The sequence below is a fragment of the Lygodium microphyllum genome, chromosome 3 (genome assembly GCF_053477565.2).
Source record: "Lygodium microphyllum isolate KBCC chromosome 3, Lygodium_microphyllum_v1.1.10, whole genome shotgun sequence".
NCBI lineage: Eukaryota > Viridiplantae > Streptophyta > Polypodiopsida > Schizaeales > Lygodiaceae > Lygodium > Lygodium microphyllum.
In genome coordinates, this window is record NC_141137.1 from 144,543,155 (window position 1) to 144,562,143 (window position 18,989).

The following is an 18,989-nucleotide window of genomic DNA, read 5'->3' on the forward strand; positions in this document are numbered from 1 at the left end:
GGATATCCTATCTCCGCAAAGAGCTAGCCAATGTCACCCTGGATGAAGGTGATAGCATCACAAAGCACCTTACTCACATACAGGATTTGCGTGAGCAGCTATTCAATGTTGATGAGGTCATTCAAGATGTTGAATTCATAAACATTTCCAGAGTCATATCTTGGTTTCCACGCCTCTTTGATGTTGTCTTTCAAGGGGGGTAGACCCTTACATTTGTCGAGTTGGAAGGCCTCTTGCTGCAAGAGGAACAGACTAGGAAGAATGTGGCATTGCGTTCAGGTGATGTGGCTATACTTTCCAAGTTCAAAGGCAAAGGAAAAGTTGAGCAAAATGTAAAAAATCAGCAAAAGGGTGATGTTGGACAGCCATTAAATAAGATTGTCCAAGACACAGAAAATACTAAAAAGAAGGGGAAATGCCATTATTGCAAGAAGCCCGGTCACTATATCGATGAATGCAAAAAGAGATTGGCCAAAGAGAAGAAAAAGAACTCCAGTTTGGTTGTCCAAGAAACATCAGCCAGCAAATCTACTAATGATGATAAATCACTCAACTTTGTAGAGGAGGACTATGCATTTCTCACATGCAGTTATGATTCTTCAATGGCTAATTCAGCAAACATGGTATTTTGACAATGGGGCATCAAAGCACATCACTTCGAGGAAGTGTTTGTTTACCTCTTCGCATTCAGCCCTTGCTAGGAAGCGTCTTACATGTGCAAACAGCAGCAGTTATGATGTATGTGGCATTGAGACAATCACTATTACTACTATAGATGGTTGAGATTTCATACTTCTAGATGTCTTGTTTGTACCTCACATTACAAAGAACTTGTTGTCTATCTCTGCTTTTAATAAGCATGGCTTTCAAGTCATCTTTGAGGATGACAAATGCATTGTTAGAGACAAGGAGATGGATTATGCACTTAGGCTGCTGGCACCCTGCATAAGGGTCTATTTTTGTTGGATACATATGATAGACACTCTCATGATGCTTTAGCGGTCACCACTCTTTCGCCCGCTATGCAAAATGCGGAGCTATGGCATGCCCGCTATGGACACCTGAGCTTCGAGAGTTTGATGACCCTTCAGAGGTGTCATATGGTAGATACATTGCCTCCAATGAAGACTCCACCTCCTCATGCATGTGAGGGATGGATTTTGGGCAAGATGCATAGGTTTGCCTTCAAAAAGGATGGTGCAGTGCGTACTGTCCAAAAAATGCAGCTTATTCACTCTGATGTTTGTGGTCCCATGAGGACACGTGCATTTGGAGGTCATCAGTACTTTGTTACATTTATTGACGACTACTCTCGGTATACATGGGTGTATGGGCTGAAGGCAAAATCCAATGTGTTCATGCATTTCAAACATCTTGTTGCAAAGCTTGAAGCTGAAACTGACTTAAAAGTGCAAACACTTCACACAGATAGTGGGGGAGAGTATATGTCTCGTGCTTTTGAGACATATTTGCTTAATCATGGCATTACACATCAAGCCACTGTTAGAATGACTCCTCAGCAAAATGGTGTTGTTGAAAGAAATAATCAAACTCTTATGGAGATGATTCGTTGTATGCAAAAAAGCAAGGGGATACCTCATAAATTTTGGCTAGAAGGCCTTAAATGTGCAAATCATGTGTTGAATCGTGCACCCACTAAGGCACTGAAGACGATCACACCGTTCGAAGCTTGGCATGGCAAGAAACCCAGAGTAGACTATTTTCGGGTGTTTGGTTGCATAGCCTATGCACATGTTCCAAAAGAGCTTTGTGGGAAGCTTGATGACAAGGCTGTAAAATGCATATTTATTTGCTACAGTTCAGCAAGCAAGGGCTATCGCTTGTATGACCCACGCATGAAGAAAGTCTTTGTCAGTAGGGATGTCCTATTTGCTGAAAATGCTACATTTTCACATGATCAGTTTCAAATGCCAACCACCCATGACATTGGTGATGTCTTTGAGGGTCTTTTCCCACTTACTTTGGAGTCTGTGCCTGCTGTAAATGGCAGGACAGACTTAATACAGCTAGTTGTTGCTGCACCATATGCTCCCAAACAACAGGGTATCGATGATGGTTTGCCACATGCAGTGGAAGAAGCAATACAGCATGAAAGGACTGCTGTAAATGCAGCCAAAACATTCCCAAGATGGTTGTTACAAACTCTCCAAGAAGTAAAATGGATGCTCCTGTACCTCAACGCACTAGAAGGGCTGCCAGAAATGCCGCAGATGATGCAGGGGGGGCACATTTGATTGATTTTATGGAAGTAGATGATTGTGATGAGCATGTGTTTATGAGCTCACTATTGGATGATGATGAGCCTACTTCCTTGGACGAAGCTCAGCAAGATGTACATTGGATGCAGGCCATGCAGCATGAGTTAGACTCTATTGCCACTAACTCTACATGGGATCTTGTGGATTTACCACCTGGCAGAAGGCCATTGGCACAAAATAGGTTTTTAAACTCAAACGCAAGACTGATGGTACAATTGACAGGTACAAAGCACGGTTGGTAGCAAAAGGCTATGCACAAAAGAAAGGCATAGATTATGAAGAAACTTTTGCTCCTACATCTTGTATGAGTACGGTGAGATGTGTGATTGCTATGGCTGCAAATTATGGCTGGAAAGTACATCAATTGGACATTAAGAAAGCATTCTTGAATGGAGATTTGCATGAGGATATTTATGTGTCATAACCTCTACGCTTTGTGGTTATAGAGCACATGGTATGCAAGCTGCATAAAGCTCTTTATGGTTTCAAACACGTGCATGGTACTCCAAAATTGATGCTTATTTGGCTAGAAAAGGGTTCAAAAATAGTCCAACTGCTCCCACTATACATTAAGAATGAGGGGGGGACTTGCTGATTATCGTTCTTCATGTAGATGACATGCTGCTCACTGGACCTACAGAAGAAAAAATTGCAGATTTTAAGGCTGAATTAAAACATGCATTTGCTATGTCAGATATGGGCTGCCTACACTATTATTTGGGGATTCAATTCACCCAAAATCAGCATGGTATCATCATGTCACAATCACAATATGTGGATAAACTGTTACATAGGTTTAGTATGCAAGATTGCAAACCTATGTGCACTCCTATGGAGCCAGGCTTAAAGCTGTCTATGCATGATGGTGAAGAGATGTTTGATGTTGCAATTTATAGCCAGGCTGTTGGCTGTCTTATTTATCTTTGCAACACACACCCTGACATTCAGTATAAAGTATCTCAGGTGAGCAGGTATATGCATAGCCCATGGACCATACATTGGCAAACTGTTAAGCGGATCTTCAGATATTTGCAAGGTACTCACTCACATGCACTATTATTTCCTAGGGAGGGAGACTTGCACTTACAAGCTTACAGTGATTCAGATTGGGCTGGTGATGCAAACACTAGGCAGTCTACTAGTGGACATTGTTTCTTTCTAGGCCGTTCATGCATTTCATGACCAAGCAAGAAACAGCCTATTGTGCCTACCTCGTCTTGTGAGGTTGAGTACAGGGCAGCCTTCACGGCAACAGTGGAATGTGTATAGTTACGCAGATTGTTGGCTGATCTACATTTACCATTGGACGGTCTTACACCCATTCTTTCTGATAGTCAGAGTGCTATTGCAGTAGCACAAAATCCTGTGTTTCATGCTTGCACAAAACACATAGAGGTGCATTACCATTATGTCAGAGAGAGATGCTATGCAGGAGAGATCAGCTTGATGTATGTACCCACACAAAAAAATGTTGCAAACATTTTTACCAAGGCACTACCACGCGAGAAGTTTGAGGCTTTTCAAAAGTCCTTGAACTTGTTACCCTTTGGTGATTGATCATCATTGTACTTCATCACATTGACATTGCAGGGGGGGTGTTAGAATTTTCCGATTCTATGGGCAGCACCCAATGTAATTTGTGTGGTGTGGACACTTATTAAAGTGTCAATGTAAGATGTATACACCTAGTGTCTTAGAAACTTAAAAGTAGTGACACTAGGCTCTAGAGTAAAATAATCCTCACTCTAGTTAGTTGGTGGAAGGCTGGTTAGGTCAACCCTTGACCTAAACATAAGTTGTACTTTCACTCTATCTTTCATTCTAGCAAGTACACTCTTCTCTTTTTGCTTCATCTCACTCTCTTGCTCTCATTGTCTCTCCTCTCTCTCTCCATAGCTCGCTACCATTTTCCAACATATGCACAAAAGAAGGGCATAGATTATGAAGAGACTTTTGCTCCTACATCTTGTATGAGTACGATGAGATGTGTAATTGCTATGGCTGCAAATTATGGTTGGAAGGTACATCAATTGGACATTAAGACAGCATTCTTGAATGGGGACTTGCATGAGGATGTTTGTGTGTCACAACCTCCAAGGTTTCATATTTGGCTAGCAAAGGGTTCAAAAGCAATCCAACTACTCCCACTCAATACATTAAGAATGAAGGGGGGGACTTGTTGATTATCATTCTTTATGTAGATGACATGCTGCTCACTGGACCTTCAGAAGAAAAAATTGCAAATTCAAGGCTGAATTGAAACATACATTTGCTATGTCAGATATCGACTGTCTACATTATTATTTGGGGATTCAATTCACCCAAAAATCAGCATGGTATCACTATGTCACAATCACAGTATGTAGATAAGTTGTTACATAGATTTAGTTTGCAAGATTACAAACATATGTGCACCACTATGGAGCTAGAAGCTGTCTATGCATGATGGTGAAGAGATGTTTGATGTTGCAATTTACAACCAATTGTCTTATTTTATATTTGCAACACACGCCTTGTTATTCGGTATGCAGTATCTCAATTGAGCAGGTGTATGCATAGCCCACAAACTATACATTGGCAAGCTAATAAGGGGATCTTCAAGTACTTACAAAGTACTCAATCACATGCATTATTATTTCCCAAAGGGAGAGACTTGCAATTACAGGCTTAGAGTGATTCAAATTGGGCTAATGATTCAAACACTAGGCAGTCTACTAGTGGACAATGTTTCTTTCTGGGTTGTTCATGCATTTCATGGCTAAGTAAGAAACAACCTACAGTGGCTCTACATTTACCATTAGAGAGTCCTACACCCATTCTTTATGACAATCAAAGTGCTATTGCAATGGCACGAAATCTTGTGTTTCATGCTCGCACGAAACATATTGAGGTGCATTACCATTATGTCAAAGAGAGATACTATGTAGAAGAGATCAACTTGATGTATGTTCCTATACAGGAAAATATTGCAAACATTTTTACCCAAGACACTACCTCATGAGAAGTTTGAGGCTTTTCGCAAGTTCTTAAACTTGCTACCCTTTGGTGATTGATCATTCTTGTACTTTACAACTTCGGCACTACAGGGAGGTGTTAGAATTTGCCAATTCTATGGGCAATGCCCAATGTTTTAGTCCTTAGTTCTTTTTCGGTTCTTAGTGTGAACACAACTAAAGTTATAAGTTGTGTAACCACTCTTAGAGCTAGAGTCAGTTAACTCTAGCTGAGTTAGAGCTAGGTCTATCTTAGACCTATCTTGTACCTTTCATTCTCATTCTTTCAATTCAGCAAGTATACTCTACTCTTTTGCTTCAGCACACTCCCATTGTCTCTCTTTTCTCTCCTCCATAGCTGGCTGTCATTTTCCAACACCTAGAGACAGCCTTTAGAGGAGCAAGAAACACATAGTAATCAAAATACACCTATGTCAAGAAGCACATGGTGATCAAAATGCACCTATCAAGAGTTGAGTTAGAGCTAGGTCTATCTTAGACCTATCTTGTACCTTTCATTCTCATTCTTTCAATTCAGCAAGTATACTCTACTCTTTTACTTCAGCACACTCTCATTGTCTCTCTTTTCCCTCCTCCATAGAAGGCTGTCATTTTCCAACACCTAGAGACAGCCTCTAGAGGAGCAAGAAGCACATGCTAATCAAAATGCACCTATGTCAAAAGCTGAGCATAAAAATGCAGCGAGAAATGGTAGTTGAGGCAGACTACAGCACCTAAGAAGTGCAAAATAGCAAGACAGCAACCTGATGATAGCCAATGATGAAGATAATGACTATGATGATAATGAAAGATGAGAGAGAATGTTAGCGACTGTTTATGAAGCAATAAGAAGAGGTAGGATAGGTGTAACAAGGTAATGATGACGGGATGAAAGTGGCAGTGCACAATGAGTCACTTGTATAGAATTTTTTGAGCTAGCTAAGATTCTAAATTCTCGTACTAATTGGTTTAATTCTTTTTGGGACTGTTTTAAAAGCCAAAAATATATGCTTAATTAAGTGGTGATTTCTTCCTGCCTTAACAATCTCCTGTATAGGGTTGTGATTAAACCATAATTGTCCATGTCCAGTCTCATATCATAGGCAATTCTCACCAGATCTTGGGTGTCAAGTTTTATCATGCTTGGTCATTTAGGTAGGGCCACTTCATGGTTCTCTCGTAGGTCATCCATTGTTTCTCTCACAGGACATCAATCATTTCTCTTATAAATTGTCCAATCTTTTGCCTATTTATGGACAGCACACTCTGTATATAATTCAACATCTTCACACCTAGGGTTTATCATTGACCATTCTCTACCATCTTTCATTCTTCATTCTCTCTCATGTTGTTCACCTTCTTTGCACATTTGTTTCCATCAAAAGCCTGGAGTCCTTAGGGCCCTTGTGATTAAGATGACTCTAGCAAAACAAAAGAAAGAAAGAGAGAGCAAGTCTTGAGAACTTAGAACAAACACACTAGGAATCCTTTGATCAGCTAAAATCTCTCTCTTTCCCACAGCTATACGGTAGTTACGTCTTTAACATCCTTATAAAAGCCCCTTATAAATCCAAGTCTGCAAAAAATTGCATCCGGCACCTATTCAAAAATAATGTGTTCAACATCTTTATAAAAGCCTGTTCGGATGTCATTAAGAATCTCAGCCAGAAACTAGACTGCTATTAAGGTCACAAGATGTCACTAAGGGTCAGTCATTCTCTGATCTTTTGTACTTTGTGTATCTTCTCTTACCTTCTGATCAGCATCGAACTTAGTCAATAAATACAGATGTGTACATATATGAAAATAATGTTGACACATGAACACAGAGACCAACATTTTCTACATTATGTATCTACATTGTATGGACAAACATACGTATAAGTTTGTGTGCATGTGCATAAATCATCAAATACATTTTTTTGTTATGTATATGCAGGATGTAGTGAGTGATTAGAGAGGAACCTGAATAAGACTTGTACCCCCTAAAAGTGCCCACTCTGATGGAAACCTTTTGGAATTTGGCTAACTCCCTAGGAAAACACGTGTTGCATTCCTGTCATCATATGGTGTTGAAAGGTTCAAAAAGAATGAGCATTTGCTTCATTTCAGCTTTCCAGCTAACAAATTTAAGGAAACCCTGCATTTCCTAAATTATTGCTAAACAACCACATATGATAATTACATGAAGTAATGTATGGAAAAGAAATTGAACCAAAACTTTAAATCAATTCATTAGATTTCCATCATATCTCAAGCATATGACCATATAATCACAAACTTGCAATGTAACTTGCATTTGCACATAACAAACTTCCTCGCAATGTTATATATGGTCAGCCCATCTACAGATGACAACCTTGAAAAAAACTAAAATACATAGTTCAACTTGCGTTCTAAAGATTGTTGAATATTAGATGTTTCAAGGCGCAAGAAAAGATATATATTTTATTGCATGCTAAACTTCGACAAAATGAAATCAACCATTATGACCTACTCATTGACCTTTGTAAATCAAATGACTTGAAGCTAAACTTGGGAACAGTGTTGATCTGAACCCAAAGTTTGGAGAAAATTAAACTAGATACTCTCTCAACTATCAAGCAAGTTGGGACTGAAGGCAGTTCTAATACAATATGAAAATAATCAATAATAATCACATAACATTGTTAGGAAAAGAATTTCACAGGCAAGATCTAACACTGTATATTGGAACAGCTAACCTGTACATTGAATCAAATTTTCAGCCATTTTGATACTTGCAATGAAACAATCTGGATGGAAGTTTTGAAAATCTGGTCAATTACAATTGTCCTTTGAACATTTCACATTTTAAGGCTATGATTTCTTGCTTCAGTTAAGTCTAGGCAGCAGTTGACTAATTAAGTGACTAATTCCAATACATGCCTCGTCTAACTCCAAGAAACCTTTAAAAATGGCTGGTAAAGACTGAGAGAGGAACTTAGTCAAGACTGTGAAACCAAGCAGTTTCACAGATACTTGCAAGGAAAAATCTGGGTTAGGATTAAAGCATTGGCCAATTGTAATCGTCCTTTGAACCTTTTAGATTTCAAGTCTACGATGCCTTCCTTTAGTCAAGTCCAAGCACTGAGCAGCAATTAACTATTAAGTGGCTTGTTCCAAGAATAGGCCTAGTCTAGGCTCAAGGAAACACAAAAACGTGGGTATTTGATGTAGGGCTGATAAAAAGGGTGCACCCTACTATAGACGACCTGAAACTACTGCAAACACAAGCTTGATAATGACGCCAGGTGAGGAGGGCTGACGCCAAATGATGTAGACTGCAAAGGGCATTTTTACAAAATCACATGCATTGCATTTTACTAAAACCAATGGATCTTACAAGAAAACGGCTCTAAGGGCTCCTAATTACATACATAGAAATTCAACAAATTCTATAGCCTTTTAACACTTCTAAGGTCTATAAGATCTCACCTTGAAAACATGTGGCATCTATATGTCGAACAAGGTGTTGTTTAATATATAATAACATCTATTTCAGAGTTTGCCTTCAAGCATCTATGGGAGAAAGGTACTTGCTATTTTTGCAGGTGAAGTGCAAAGAAAGAGAGAAGTTGCTATTTTTTGCAGGTTCTTGCTGTTGGTGAAAAAGAAAAGACTGCATTTTCAGCCTTTTGGAGCAGATTTTGAGTTTTCATCACCTCCAGTGGCGGGTGAAACTCTTTGAGGACAAGCAAAGGAAGCCCTAGTAGGCACATGCACTGTGTGCAGAGTCAAAAGGGGGCTGCCCTTGTTTTTATGCAGGTCATTTCATTTTCAATGTCAACCAAACTTGACGTGGAGTTTCAAGCTATTATGGGCCGTAAGGTCCCTATATTGCCAACTCTTCCTTCAAATCAAAAACTCGATGGGGAGAATTACCAAATCTGGCATGTAATGATGCTTGCCATCCTGGAATCTTGTGATTTGGTTGAGCTTGCAATCGAGACTATAGACCGTCCTACAACCCATGATGCCTCCAAGCTTTTTGCTGATGAGAAAGTCAACTTGATGAAGGTACAACACATTGGAATAAACTAAATGCCCACATCCATTCTTTCCTCTTTTTCTCTTGCACTCCAGCTGTCATTGCTCATATTAAGCACTTAGTCGTGGCTTAGGAGATATGGTTGGAGTTAGATCAAATGCAAGTCTTCTTCTATGCGAGAGCATGTCAATAATCTTTAGCAATTGCAAATACAAGTCCAAAACATAGGGAAGGTGATTACCTCAAAGGGCATGGTGATAACTCTTCTGCCACAATTACCGCCCTGATTCAATGCATTTAATTTCACCTTGATTACTTCAAGGTGGACAAAGACCCTTAAGTGGGAGAAGTTGGTTCCAATTATCTTGGACCAAGAGGAATAACTCAAAGGTCAAAACGCTCCCAAGTCGAAGGCTTTGACCGATCAATCTTCCCAATAGAAGGGGAAGAACAACAATAATAAGTACGAGAAGACCGAGCAAGATAAAGCCAAGGAGTCTACTTGAAGACCGAGCAAGATAAAGCCAAGGAGTCTACTTGCCACAAGATGTGGCAAGACAAGCCATTGGAAGAAGGATTGTAAAATATTACACGGCGCAGCGAACAGAATCTGAGAAAGAGATAGAGAGTACACAACAGATAAGAGGAGAATCAATAAATTCTTTAACTCCAAACATTTGATACAAAGATGGCTCTGTCCACCCGTGCGCTTCCACTATGTGAAGCTTAGATGGCGATCTAGACAGAAGATAGGTGAAGAGCTTAAGGCTAGCTGGAACAACAACTCTCACTGGGTGAAAGATGAGTGATCGATGGTGGCTGTGAAGGGGTTTAGGTTTTATAGCCTGCGAAAGCCGTGAGGTTGGCCAGACCAACCTACCATATAAGCCTCCACTAGTCGGCCAAGGAATATTCCAAGGAATACTCTCTTTACCATCGGCCCCCGGACCCCACAATAGGGGCCCCTTTTAACTCCCTTACCCCGCAACTCGATGCAATGCGCCTCGAGTTGCTACCAGCTTAACCACTCCGTCTAACCCAAAGATTAAACCCACAATGGTCACCTTTTTGCCATCCAGTCACATAGACCTCATCTGATATACAAGTCAGGACTCAACCAATGTCCAGGCTCACATTTGGCTTCTCCTCATAATGGGGGCCTTACAACTTTGAGCACCATGGATCATTGGTAGCACCTAATGAGGGTGGGGCATTGATCATATCTAACACCCCCCCTCAATGTCCACCCATAGAAGAACTATCTCCTCGGCCTAATGTCGAGTCTCTGAAGATGAACTTGAAGCAGATCCTTCGTAAGTGCTTTGGTGAAGATATCTGCTCCATTCTCCTCTGTTGGACAGTAGACCAGTTCCACTATCCCATCCTCCATCAAATCACGCACAGTGATATTGGATCTCTATATGTTTGGTGCGTGCATGAAACACTGGATTTTTTGCAATGGCGATGCAACTCTGATTGTCACATCTCAGTACAGTTGGTTTTTCATCCTGCACTCCCATATGCCATAGAATCCTTCTCAACCATACTGCTTCACATGCAACAAAACAAGCTGCCTTGTTCTCTGCTTCGGTAGAAAACAATGCCACTGTTGGCTGCTTCTTACTAATCCAAGAGAAAATTCCTAAACCCAAAGAGAAACAATAACCAGAAACTGACTTCCTGGAATCACTGTCTCCTGCCCAATCTGAGTCACAGTTCCCCACAAGAGAAGTTCCGAAACTGTATGTGATACCATAGTCAAGAGTTTTCTTCAAGTATCTGAGCACCCGCATCCCAGCCTTCCAATGACTCTCATGAGGTTTGTTTGAGAACCTGCTCAAAACACCAACAGCAAAACTGATATTTGGTCTGGTGTTACACAAGTAGATCAAACTGCCGACCAACCTCCTATACCTCCCAGTGTCTGTTAGTGCTGATGTATCCTCGACGGATAACTTTGCATTCACCTCCATAGGTGTAGCTATCTCCTTGCACTCGGTCATGCCAAATGCCTTCAAGATCTCCCATGCATACTTCTTCTGAGAGATGAAGATCTTTCCTGGCTCTTGCCAGACTTCAATCCCCAAACAATAGTGCAGCAAGCCCAAGTCTGTCATTTCAAACTCAGAACTCAAAGCCTTTCGAGTTTGGTTGATCATATCTTCATAGTCACCTGTAATAAGAAGGTCATCCACATATAGGACAATCACTACAGACTTTTTACCATCCCTGTAAACATACAAGTTAGCATCTGAGACACATCTTTTGAAGTTTAGGTTTAAAAAGAACTTATCTATCCACTGGTACCATGCTTTGGGGGCTTGTTTTAGCCCATATAATGCCTTCTTCAGCTTACACACTTTGTTCTCAGAATGGGTGGCCTCAAACCCTGGTGGCTGAGCCACATACACCTCCTCCTTGAGGTCACCATTTAAGAACGTTGACTTAACATCCATTTGGTACACTGGCCACTTATTGTGGGCAACCACTGCAAGTACCGTGCGAATAGTGGTCATTCTAGCAGTTGGGGCAAATGACTCTTGAAAATCAAACCCTTCAACTTGTGAAAATCCTTGGGCAACCAGTCTAGCTTTGTACTTTTCTAAGGTACCATCAGCCTTGTACTTTACCTTCCAGATCCACTTAGTGCCAATAACCTTCCGCTTTGCTGGTCGATCCACTAGCTCCCAAGTGTCATTCTTCATTATGTTGTCATACTCCGCCTGCATAGCAGCCTTCCATGATGGATCTGCAAGTGCTTCTTCTAAGTCAGTTGGCTCTTTTACTTCTCTCATAATCTCAACCATCAAGGCCATATTGACTATGTGAGCAGAAGCCCTCCTTTGCTCCTCTATTCTCTGAGACCTCCTTGGTCCGTCTGCCTTCTCCTCAACAGATGCAAGCATAGGATTATTGTGGTCATAGAGCTGCTTCACCCAGCGCGGCAATGGCTTTTCCGGTGGGGTGATGTCAGGTTGGTGAACTTTTTCCTCATCATCTGAAGATGATGCTTCCTCCTCCTTAAGGATAGGGATAGCTCTCGGGACAGGTTCATAGTGGACTACTTCTTCGCTTGATGATAAAGTGGAAGAACTTGCCTTCTCCTCCTCCACTGTATCCGGCTCCTCCTTGAACACCACATCACAGCTCGCGATGATCTTCTTTGCCTCTTGGTCATATAATTTGTAAGCCTTCTGCTCATCACTATAACCCAAGAAGATACATTTTCTGCTTTTTGGTTTTAACTTGTTTCTCTTCTCATCTGGAACATGTGTAGAACATTCACATCTAAAAATTCTGAAATGTGAGATAGATGGTTTCTTACCAGTGTAAGCCTCATGAGGTGTTTTTCCCTTGAGAGCCTTTGTGTAGCTCCAATTTAGAATGTAGACTGCAATATTAACAGCTTCAGCCCAAAAATGGTTAGGCAATCCCTTGCCCTTTAGCATGCATCTTGCCATCTCCACAATGGTGCGATTCCTGCGTTCCACAACACCGTTCTGCTGAGGTGTGTGAGGCGTTGTCAATTGACGCTTGATCCCTTTGCTCTTGCAAAAGCCTTCAAACTCCTTTAAGTTGAACTCACCACCACCATCTGTTCTAAATTTCTTCACACTTTTCCCTGTTTCATTCTCAACAAGTTTTAGCCATTCTTTAAACTTACCAAAAGCTTGAGCCTTATCACGAAGGAAGTACACCCACATCTTTCTATTGTAGTCGTCGACAATCAACATAAAATAAGATCCCCCCAAGGCCTATGTAGGCATCTTACCACACAAGTCAGCATGTACCAACTCTAGAGGAGCCTGTGCTCTATTCTTGCTTTCTTGTGGAAATGTCTTTCTCTATTGCTTGCCCATCATACAAGCTTCACATGGTTCCTTCAATGTTGGGATGTAAAGGTCCTTTATTCACCTCCGTGTATTTTACACGTGTATTGTTATGTTGTACATGTGAATGCACCCTTACGGGCCCTAAGTATAAATACATTTTATTCTTTGTGTACCAACACATTGTTGGTACACCCAAATCTGTTCGTCACTCTTACTCTCACTCTCACTCACCTGTTCACTTCCTCTGCTGCAAATCTTCACGCTTCCACTACCCGCGCACTCCAACAACTGGTATCAGAGCTGAGGTTAAGGTGCTCGCGCTCCTCGAAGTCCGTGTGAGACAACACCAGCTCTTCGCTCGTGAGAAATCAGTAAGTCGTCACTCATACAGGTCAGGTTGTCACTATTTCCAGGCACGTGTATGTGCTGGACAGTCAGGCGACAGTGTTGCAGGTCACTTTTTGTGCAAGCAACAGCCTGATAGACAGGCGACAGGTCGTTTTTGACCTGGCAGGCAGGGACAGGTCGTTTTTGACCTGGCAAGCAGGACATGTCGTTTTTTGATCAGGCGACAGTCAAACAGGTCACGAGCAGCCAGGACAGGTCGTTTTTTGATCAGGCGACAGTCAAACAGGTCACGAGCAGCCAGGACAGGTCGTTTTTTGATCAGGCGCAGGCTGGACAGGCTGCGTGGCATCAGGCGCAAGTCAATGATTGCAGGCGACAGCTCACGCAGGCTGCGTGCTGACGGGCAGCGCGATAGTCAACGGCTGGTGACGGGGTGATTCGACACATTATTTCTTCCAGAAATTTTTTAAATTTCTCTAAGGTTTATTGCAAGCAACCCTTTTGCCACTGACGGGAGTTCGCGCGCGCAAGCACAGTTCTCAGATTTGGTCAAATTTGAACCTGGAAATTTGGGGCTTTTCCCAGATTTGATGTTGTTTATGCTTGACAATGACATCTGTGTCAGAAATTGCAGACATTGTGCGCATTGACCTCAATTAATTTGGGGATTTTTCAAAATTTGTTGAAATTTTGCTCATCCGAGGAAAATTTCTTGGCATTGGACCAAGGAAAATTTGGGCTTTTCATGTATTGATGCAATTTTGCTCAGTTGAGTCAGTTTGGGTGACATTTGCGCACATTTGGACCTGGAAATTTGGGATTTTGTGCAGAATTTGATAAATTTCTGCATTATTTGCCTGTGCAGTGGCTGGTTTATGTCAAAACAGCAAAGGATTATTGATGGGTATGCAGGAACAGCAGTGTATTTGCTGATTTAGCTTGTGCTCTTGCAGTTCAGTGTTTTTTACACTTGTACTTGTGAAAAATGGCTGCAACTTCTTCCAGTTCTGACCTTAAAAGTTTGATGGAAATCAAGCGATTTGATGGTCAGGGCTTTGATCTTTGGAAAGATCGTATGCAAGGCATAATGTTCTTAAAGGATTGTGAGGATGCCTTGCAAATGGATAAACCCGCACAAATATCTGAGGCGGATTGGGCCAAAGTCAATAAAAGGGCTGTGGCTTATATAAAGATGGGTGTCACTGATGACATTTTGACAGACATTAAGGGTTTAGACACTGGTCATGCAATATGGGAGAAGTTTAAGACTACCTATGAGATCACCACACCTGTTAATCAGGTGCATTTAATGCGCAAGTTGGTGAATATGCAGCTCGATGAGTCCAAGCCTACAGCTGAGCACTTGAGTGCATTTACTGGCATTTTAAATCAGCTCAAGGATGCAAGTTTGGATTTTGATGATAAGTTGAGGGCGATCTTTTTGATCATGACATTGCCTGACTCTTGGGAGACTTTGGTTGTTTCTCTCAGCAATAACCCCAATCTCACATATGATGGTGTGAGGGGTTCCATCTTGAATGAAGAAATTAGACGTAAGTCTAGTGGAGAAGGCAGCAACTCAGCTTATAATGTTAGAGGCAGGGCTGAAAAGAAAAATGCAAATGCTGGACAGAGAAGCAGGAGCAAGAGCAAAGGAAAAGAAAAGAGTGATGTTACATGCTATCAGTTGGTCGAAAGGGCCACAAGAAGCCTGATTGCAGGTATTACAAGAAGGAACAAGAGAGAAAGAAAAATGCAAGAGACAAAAAGAAGAAAGAGGAAAAGACAGATGCATTTGAGGCAGGTAAAGGCAAGGAAAAGGCCAATGTGGCCTCCAGTGTTGTCATAGAGGACCTCTCAGATGCAGAGGCTGATGTATTATGTGCAGTGGATTATGATGCCCTTGTATGTCACATGCAGGATATGCAGATCACCAAGGCTGATGTGATTGATGCACTTTTGTCAGTTGATGATTGTGTCACTCAGACTTGGATTGTAGACTCTGGTGCCTCTTTCCATGTGACTCCATGCTTGGAGTGTTTTGCTACTTTTGATACAGGCTGTTATGGCAAGGTTTACCTTGGAAATAATCATGCTTGCAGCATTGATGGGATTGGCACCATCCACTTGTCTTTGGATAATGAGCAAGAACTTGTGTTGAAAGATGTCAGATATGTGCCTGGCATCAAGAAGAGTTTACTATCTGTTGGACAGCTTGACTTGCATGGTTACACCACACTGTTTGGTGGTGGTTTATGGAAATTAAAAAGGGGTTCCGTGCTGATTGCTAAAGGAACCAAGAAGGGCACTTTGTATTGTCTGCACTGTAAAGCTTTGAATGGCAAGTTTCTTGCAGTTGCTGAAATTGGCTGTCATTTGGAGTTATGGCATAAGAGATTAGGCCATATGAGCCAGAAAGGACTTGATGTTCTTATCTCTTTGAAGAGGGTTGATGGAAAATGCTCTAAACTTGATTTTTGTAATGACTGTCAGTTTGGAAAGCAAATGAAAAATTCCTTTTACTATGGTGTCTCCCGTAAGTCAAATGTATTGGACTTGGTGCATTCTGATGTATGTAGCATGCCTTTGAAATCATTGGGTGGTGCTGCATACTTTGCCTCTTTTATTGATGATTGTTCCAGGAAGATTTGGGTTTATTTGTTGAAAAAGAAAAGTGAAGTGTTTGCTGTTTTTAAAACATTTCATGCATTCGTGACCACTCAGACAGGTAGAAAGTTGAAATGCTTGAGAACTGATAATGGGGGTGAGTTCACGTCTAATGAATTTAAGTCCTTTTGTGACTTGCATGGGATCAAGAGGGAGCTTACAGCCCCTTACAGCCCTTCTTCAAATGGTGTAGCTGAAAGATACAATAGGACTCTATGTGAGAGAGTGCGGTGCATGCTGTCCACTGCTAATCTCCCTCATGAATTTTGGGGAGAGGCACTTAAAACCGCGGTTCACATTTGCAACCGCTCTCCAAACAGGTCCCTAAATAATGGCATTCCTGAGGAGGTTTGGTCTGGCAAACCGGCCTCATATGACCATTTACGAATATTTGGCTGTGATGCTTTTGTGCATGTTAGAAATGAACTGAGGAATAAACTTGACCCGAAATCCACCAAAGGCATTTTCATAGGCTATGGTGATGAGGGTGAATTTGGCTATAGAGTGTGGCTACCTCAATCCAAGAAAATTTTTCGCAGCCGTAATGTTGTGTTTAATGAGGCAAAGTTGCTAAAAGGTACTTTAGCCTCTGATGAAGACATGAAAAAGGTCAAATTTCAGAATTTGCAGCCACCTATTACTTCAAATGATGAGCCTCATGGTGCTGTACCACAGGCTGAAACTGATGATCAGCCGGTTATCTTTGAGCCAGATGATGATGGACAGCAAATAGAAGCACAGGGAGGTCATGGACAGCAAGATAGACTTGCTGATTATGAAAATGCAGGTGCTGGAAATGAAAATGAAGGTGCTGTACAGCATGAACAACATGCTGAAAATGGCTTACAGCAGCCAATAAATGCTGAAAATAACATGCCTCCAGATGTAGATCATTTTCCTGAGAATGTAGATCATTGGGTACGCAGGTCTACACGCCTAAGAAGGCAGCCACATAGGTATGACCCCTCTTTGCATTATGTGATGCTTACTGATGAGGGTGAGCCTCTGACATATAAAGAGGCTAAGTCATGCAAATTCAGCAATAAGTGGGAGCTAGCTATGCAGGAAGAGATTAAATCTCTGTATGCTAATGATACTTGGGATCTTGTGTCGTTGCCCAAAGGAAGAAAGCCTCTTCCAAACAAATGGGTTTACAAAGTAAAGACAGTTGATGGGAAACCCAAGTACAAGGCAAGATTGGTTGCCAAAGGGTATGCACATAAGGAAGGGATTGACTTCCAGGAGGTCTTCTCACCTGTCGTGAAGATGACCACACTACGTGTGCTTTTTGCTCTCACTGCTGTATTGGATTTAGAGCTGTACCAAATGGATGTGAAAACAGTTTTTCTGCATGGTGACATTGATGAGGAGATCTACATGAAACAGCCCGAGGGTTTTGTAGTTCCTGGAAAAGAGCAGTTGGTGTGTAAACTAAAACGCAGCTTATATGGGCTGAAACAAGCACCACGGCAGTGGTACAAAAATTTTGACACTTTTATGCTCTCTCATGGGTTTACGCGCAGCCATGCAGATCATTGTTTGTATATGAAAAAGGATATAGATGGCAGCCCTATCATACTTGTTTTGTATGTGGATGATATGTTGTTAGCTGGGAAGAGAAAGACTAGCTTGGATGCTCTCAAAGATCAGCTGTGAGGATTTGTAGAGATAGAACGCAGAAATTGCTGTTCTTATCTCAAGAAAAGTACATTGAAAAGGTACTAGACAGATTTAACATGGTTGAAGCTAAGCCTCTCGGAGTACCCTTACCTCCATACCTTAAGCTTAGTAAAGCCAACAGCCCAAAAGATGACATGGAAGCCAATGCTATGAAGGGAGTCCCTTATGCATCAGCTTGTGGCTCTCTTATGTATGCTATGGTTGCTACTCGTCCAGACATTGCTCATGCAGTGGGAGTTGTTAGCAGGTTTATGTCAAATCCTGGCAAACCACATTGGGAGGCTGTCAAGAGTATTCTTAGATATCTGAAGGGTACACAAAGAAAGTGTATTTGCTATGGGCAGGGTGCACTTAATTTGCAGGGTTATTGTGATGCAGACATGGCAGGTGACTTAGACACTCGCACGTCCACTAGCGGGTATGTCTTTACAGTTGCTGGAGGGGCCGTCTCTTGGTGCTCCAGGTTGCAGAACATCGTCGCACTGAGTACTACTGAAGCTGAATACATATCAGCTACTGAAGCTTCTAAGGAAGCTATATGGTTGAGCAGACTCGCAGAGGATCTCGGCATGTCTATGAGTACTCCAGTGTTGGGATGTGATAGCCAGAGTGATGTGTATCTGGCTAAAAATGCCATGTATCATTCACGCACAAAGCATATTGATATGCGATATCACTTTATTAGACAGATTCTAGAGGATGGTCTAATCACATTGACCAAGATCAAAACACAGGACAACCCTGCAGATGTTCTCACTAAAAGTCTAGGCAAGGCTCAGCATGAGCATTGCATACGACTAGTGGGAGTTGGTTAAAGGTTCACTCCGGACCTTTAAGTGGGAGGTTGTTGGGATGTAAAGGTCCTTTATTCACCTCCGTGTATTTTACACGTGTATTGTTATGTTGTACATGTGAATGCACCCTTACAGGCCCTAAGTATAAATACATTTTATTATTTGTGTACCAACACATTGTTGGTACACCCAAATCTGTTCGTCACTCTTACTCTCACTCTCACTCACCTGTTCACTTCCTCTGTTGCAAATCTTCACGCTTCCGCTACCCGCGCGCTCCACGTGTATTGTTATGTTGCACATGTGAATGCACCCTTACGGGCCCTAAGTATAAATACATTTTATTCTTTGTGTACCAACACATTGTTGGTACACCCAAATCTGTT

The 18,989-nt window shown here is 41.6% G+C and overlaps 1 protein-coding gene across 1 annotated transcript in view; it reads right to left on the reverse strand.

Annotated features, from left to right (window-relative positions):
• LOC148038980 (argininosuccinate synthase, chloroplastic-like) overlaps positions 1-18,989 on the reverse strand; it is a 132,284-nt gene that overhangs the window by 69,044 nt on the left and 44,251 nt on the right. The window contains exon 2 of the mRNA XM_087674838.1: positions 7,238-7,328. Within this exon, the coding sequence (XP_087530964.1) occupies positions 7,238-7,328 (91 nt within the window). The remainder of the gene's footprint in view (positions 1-7,237; positions 7,329-18,989) is intronic.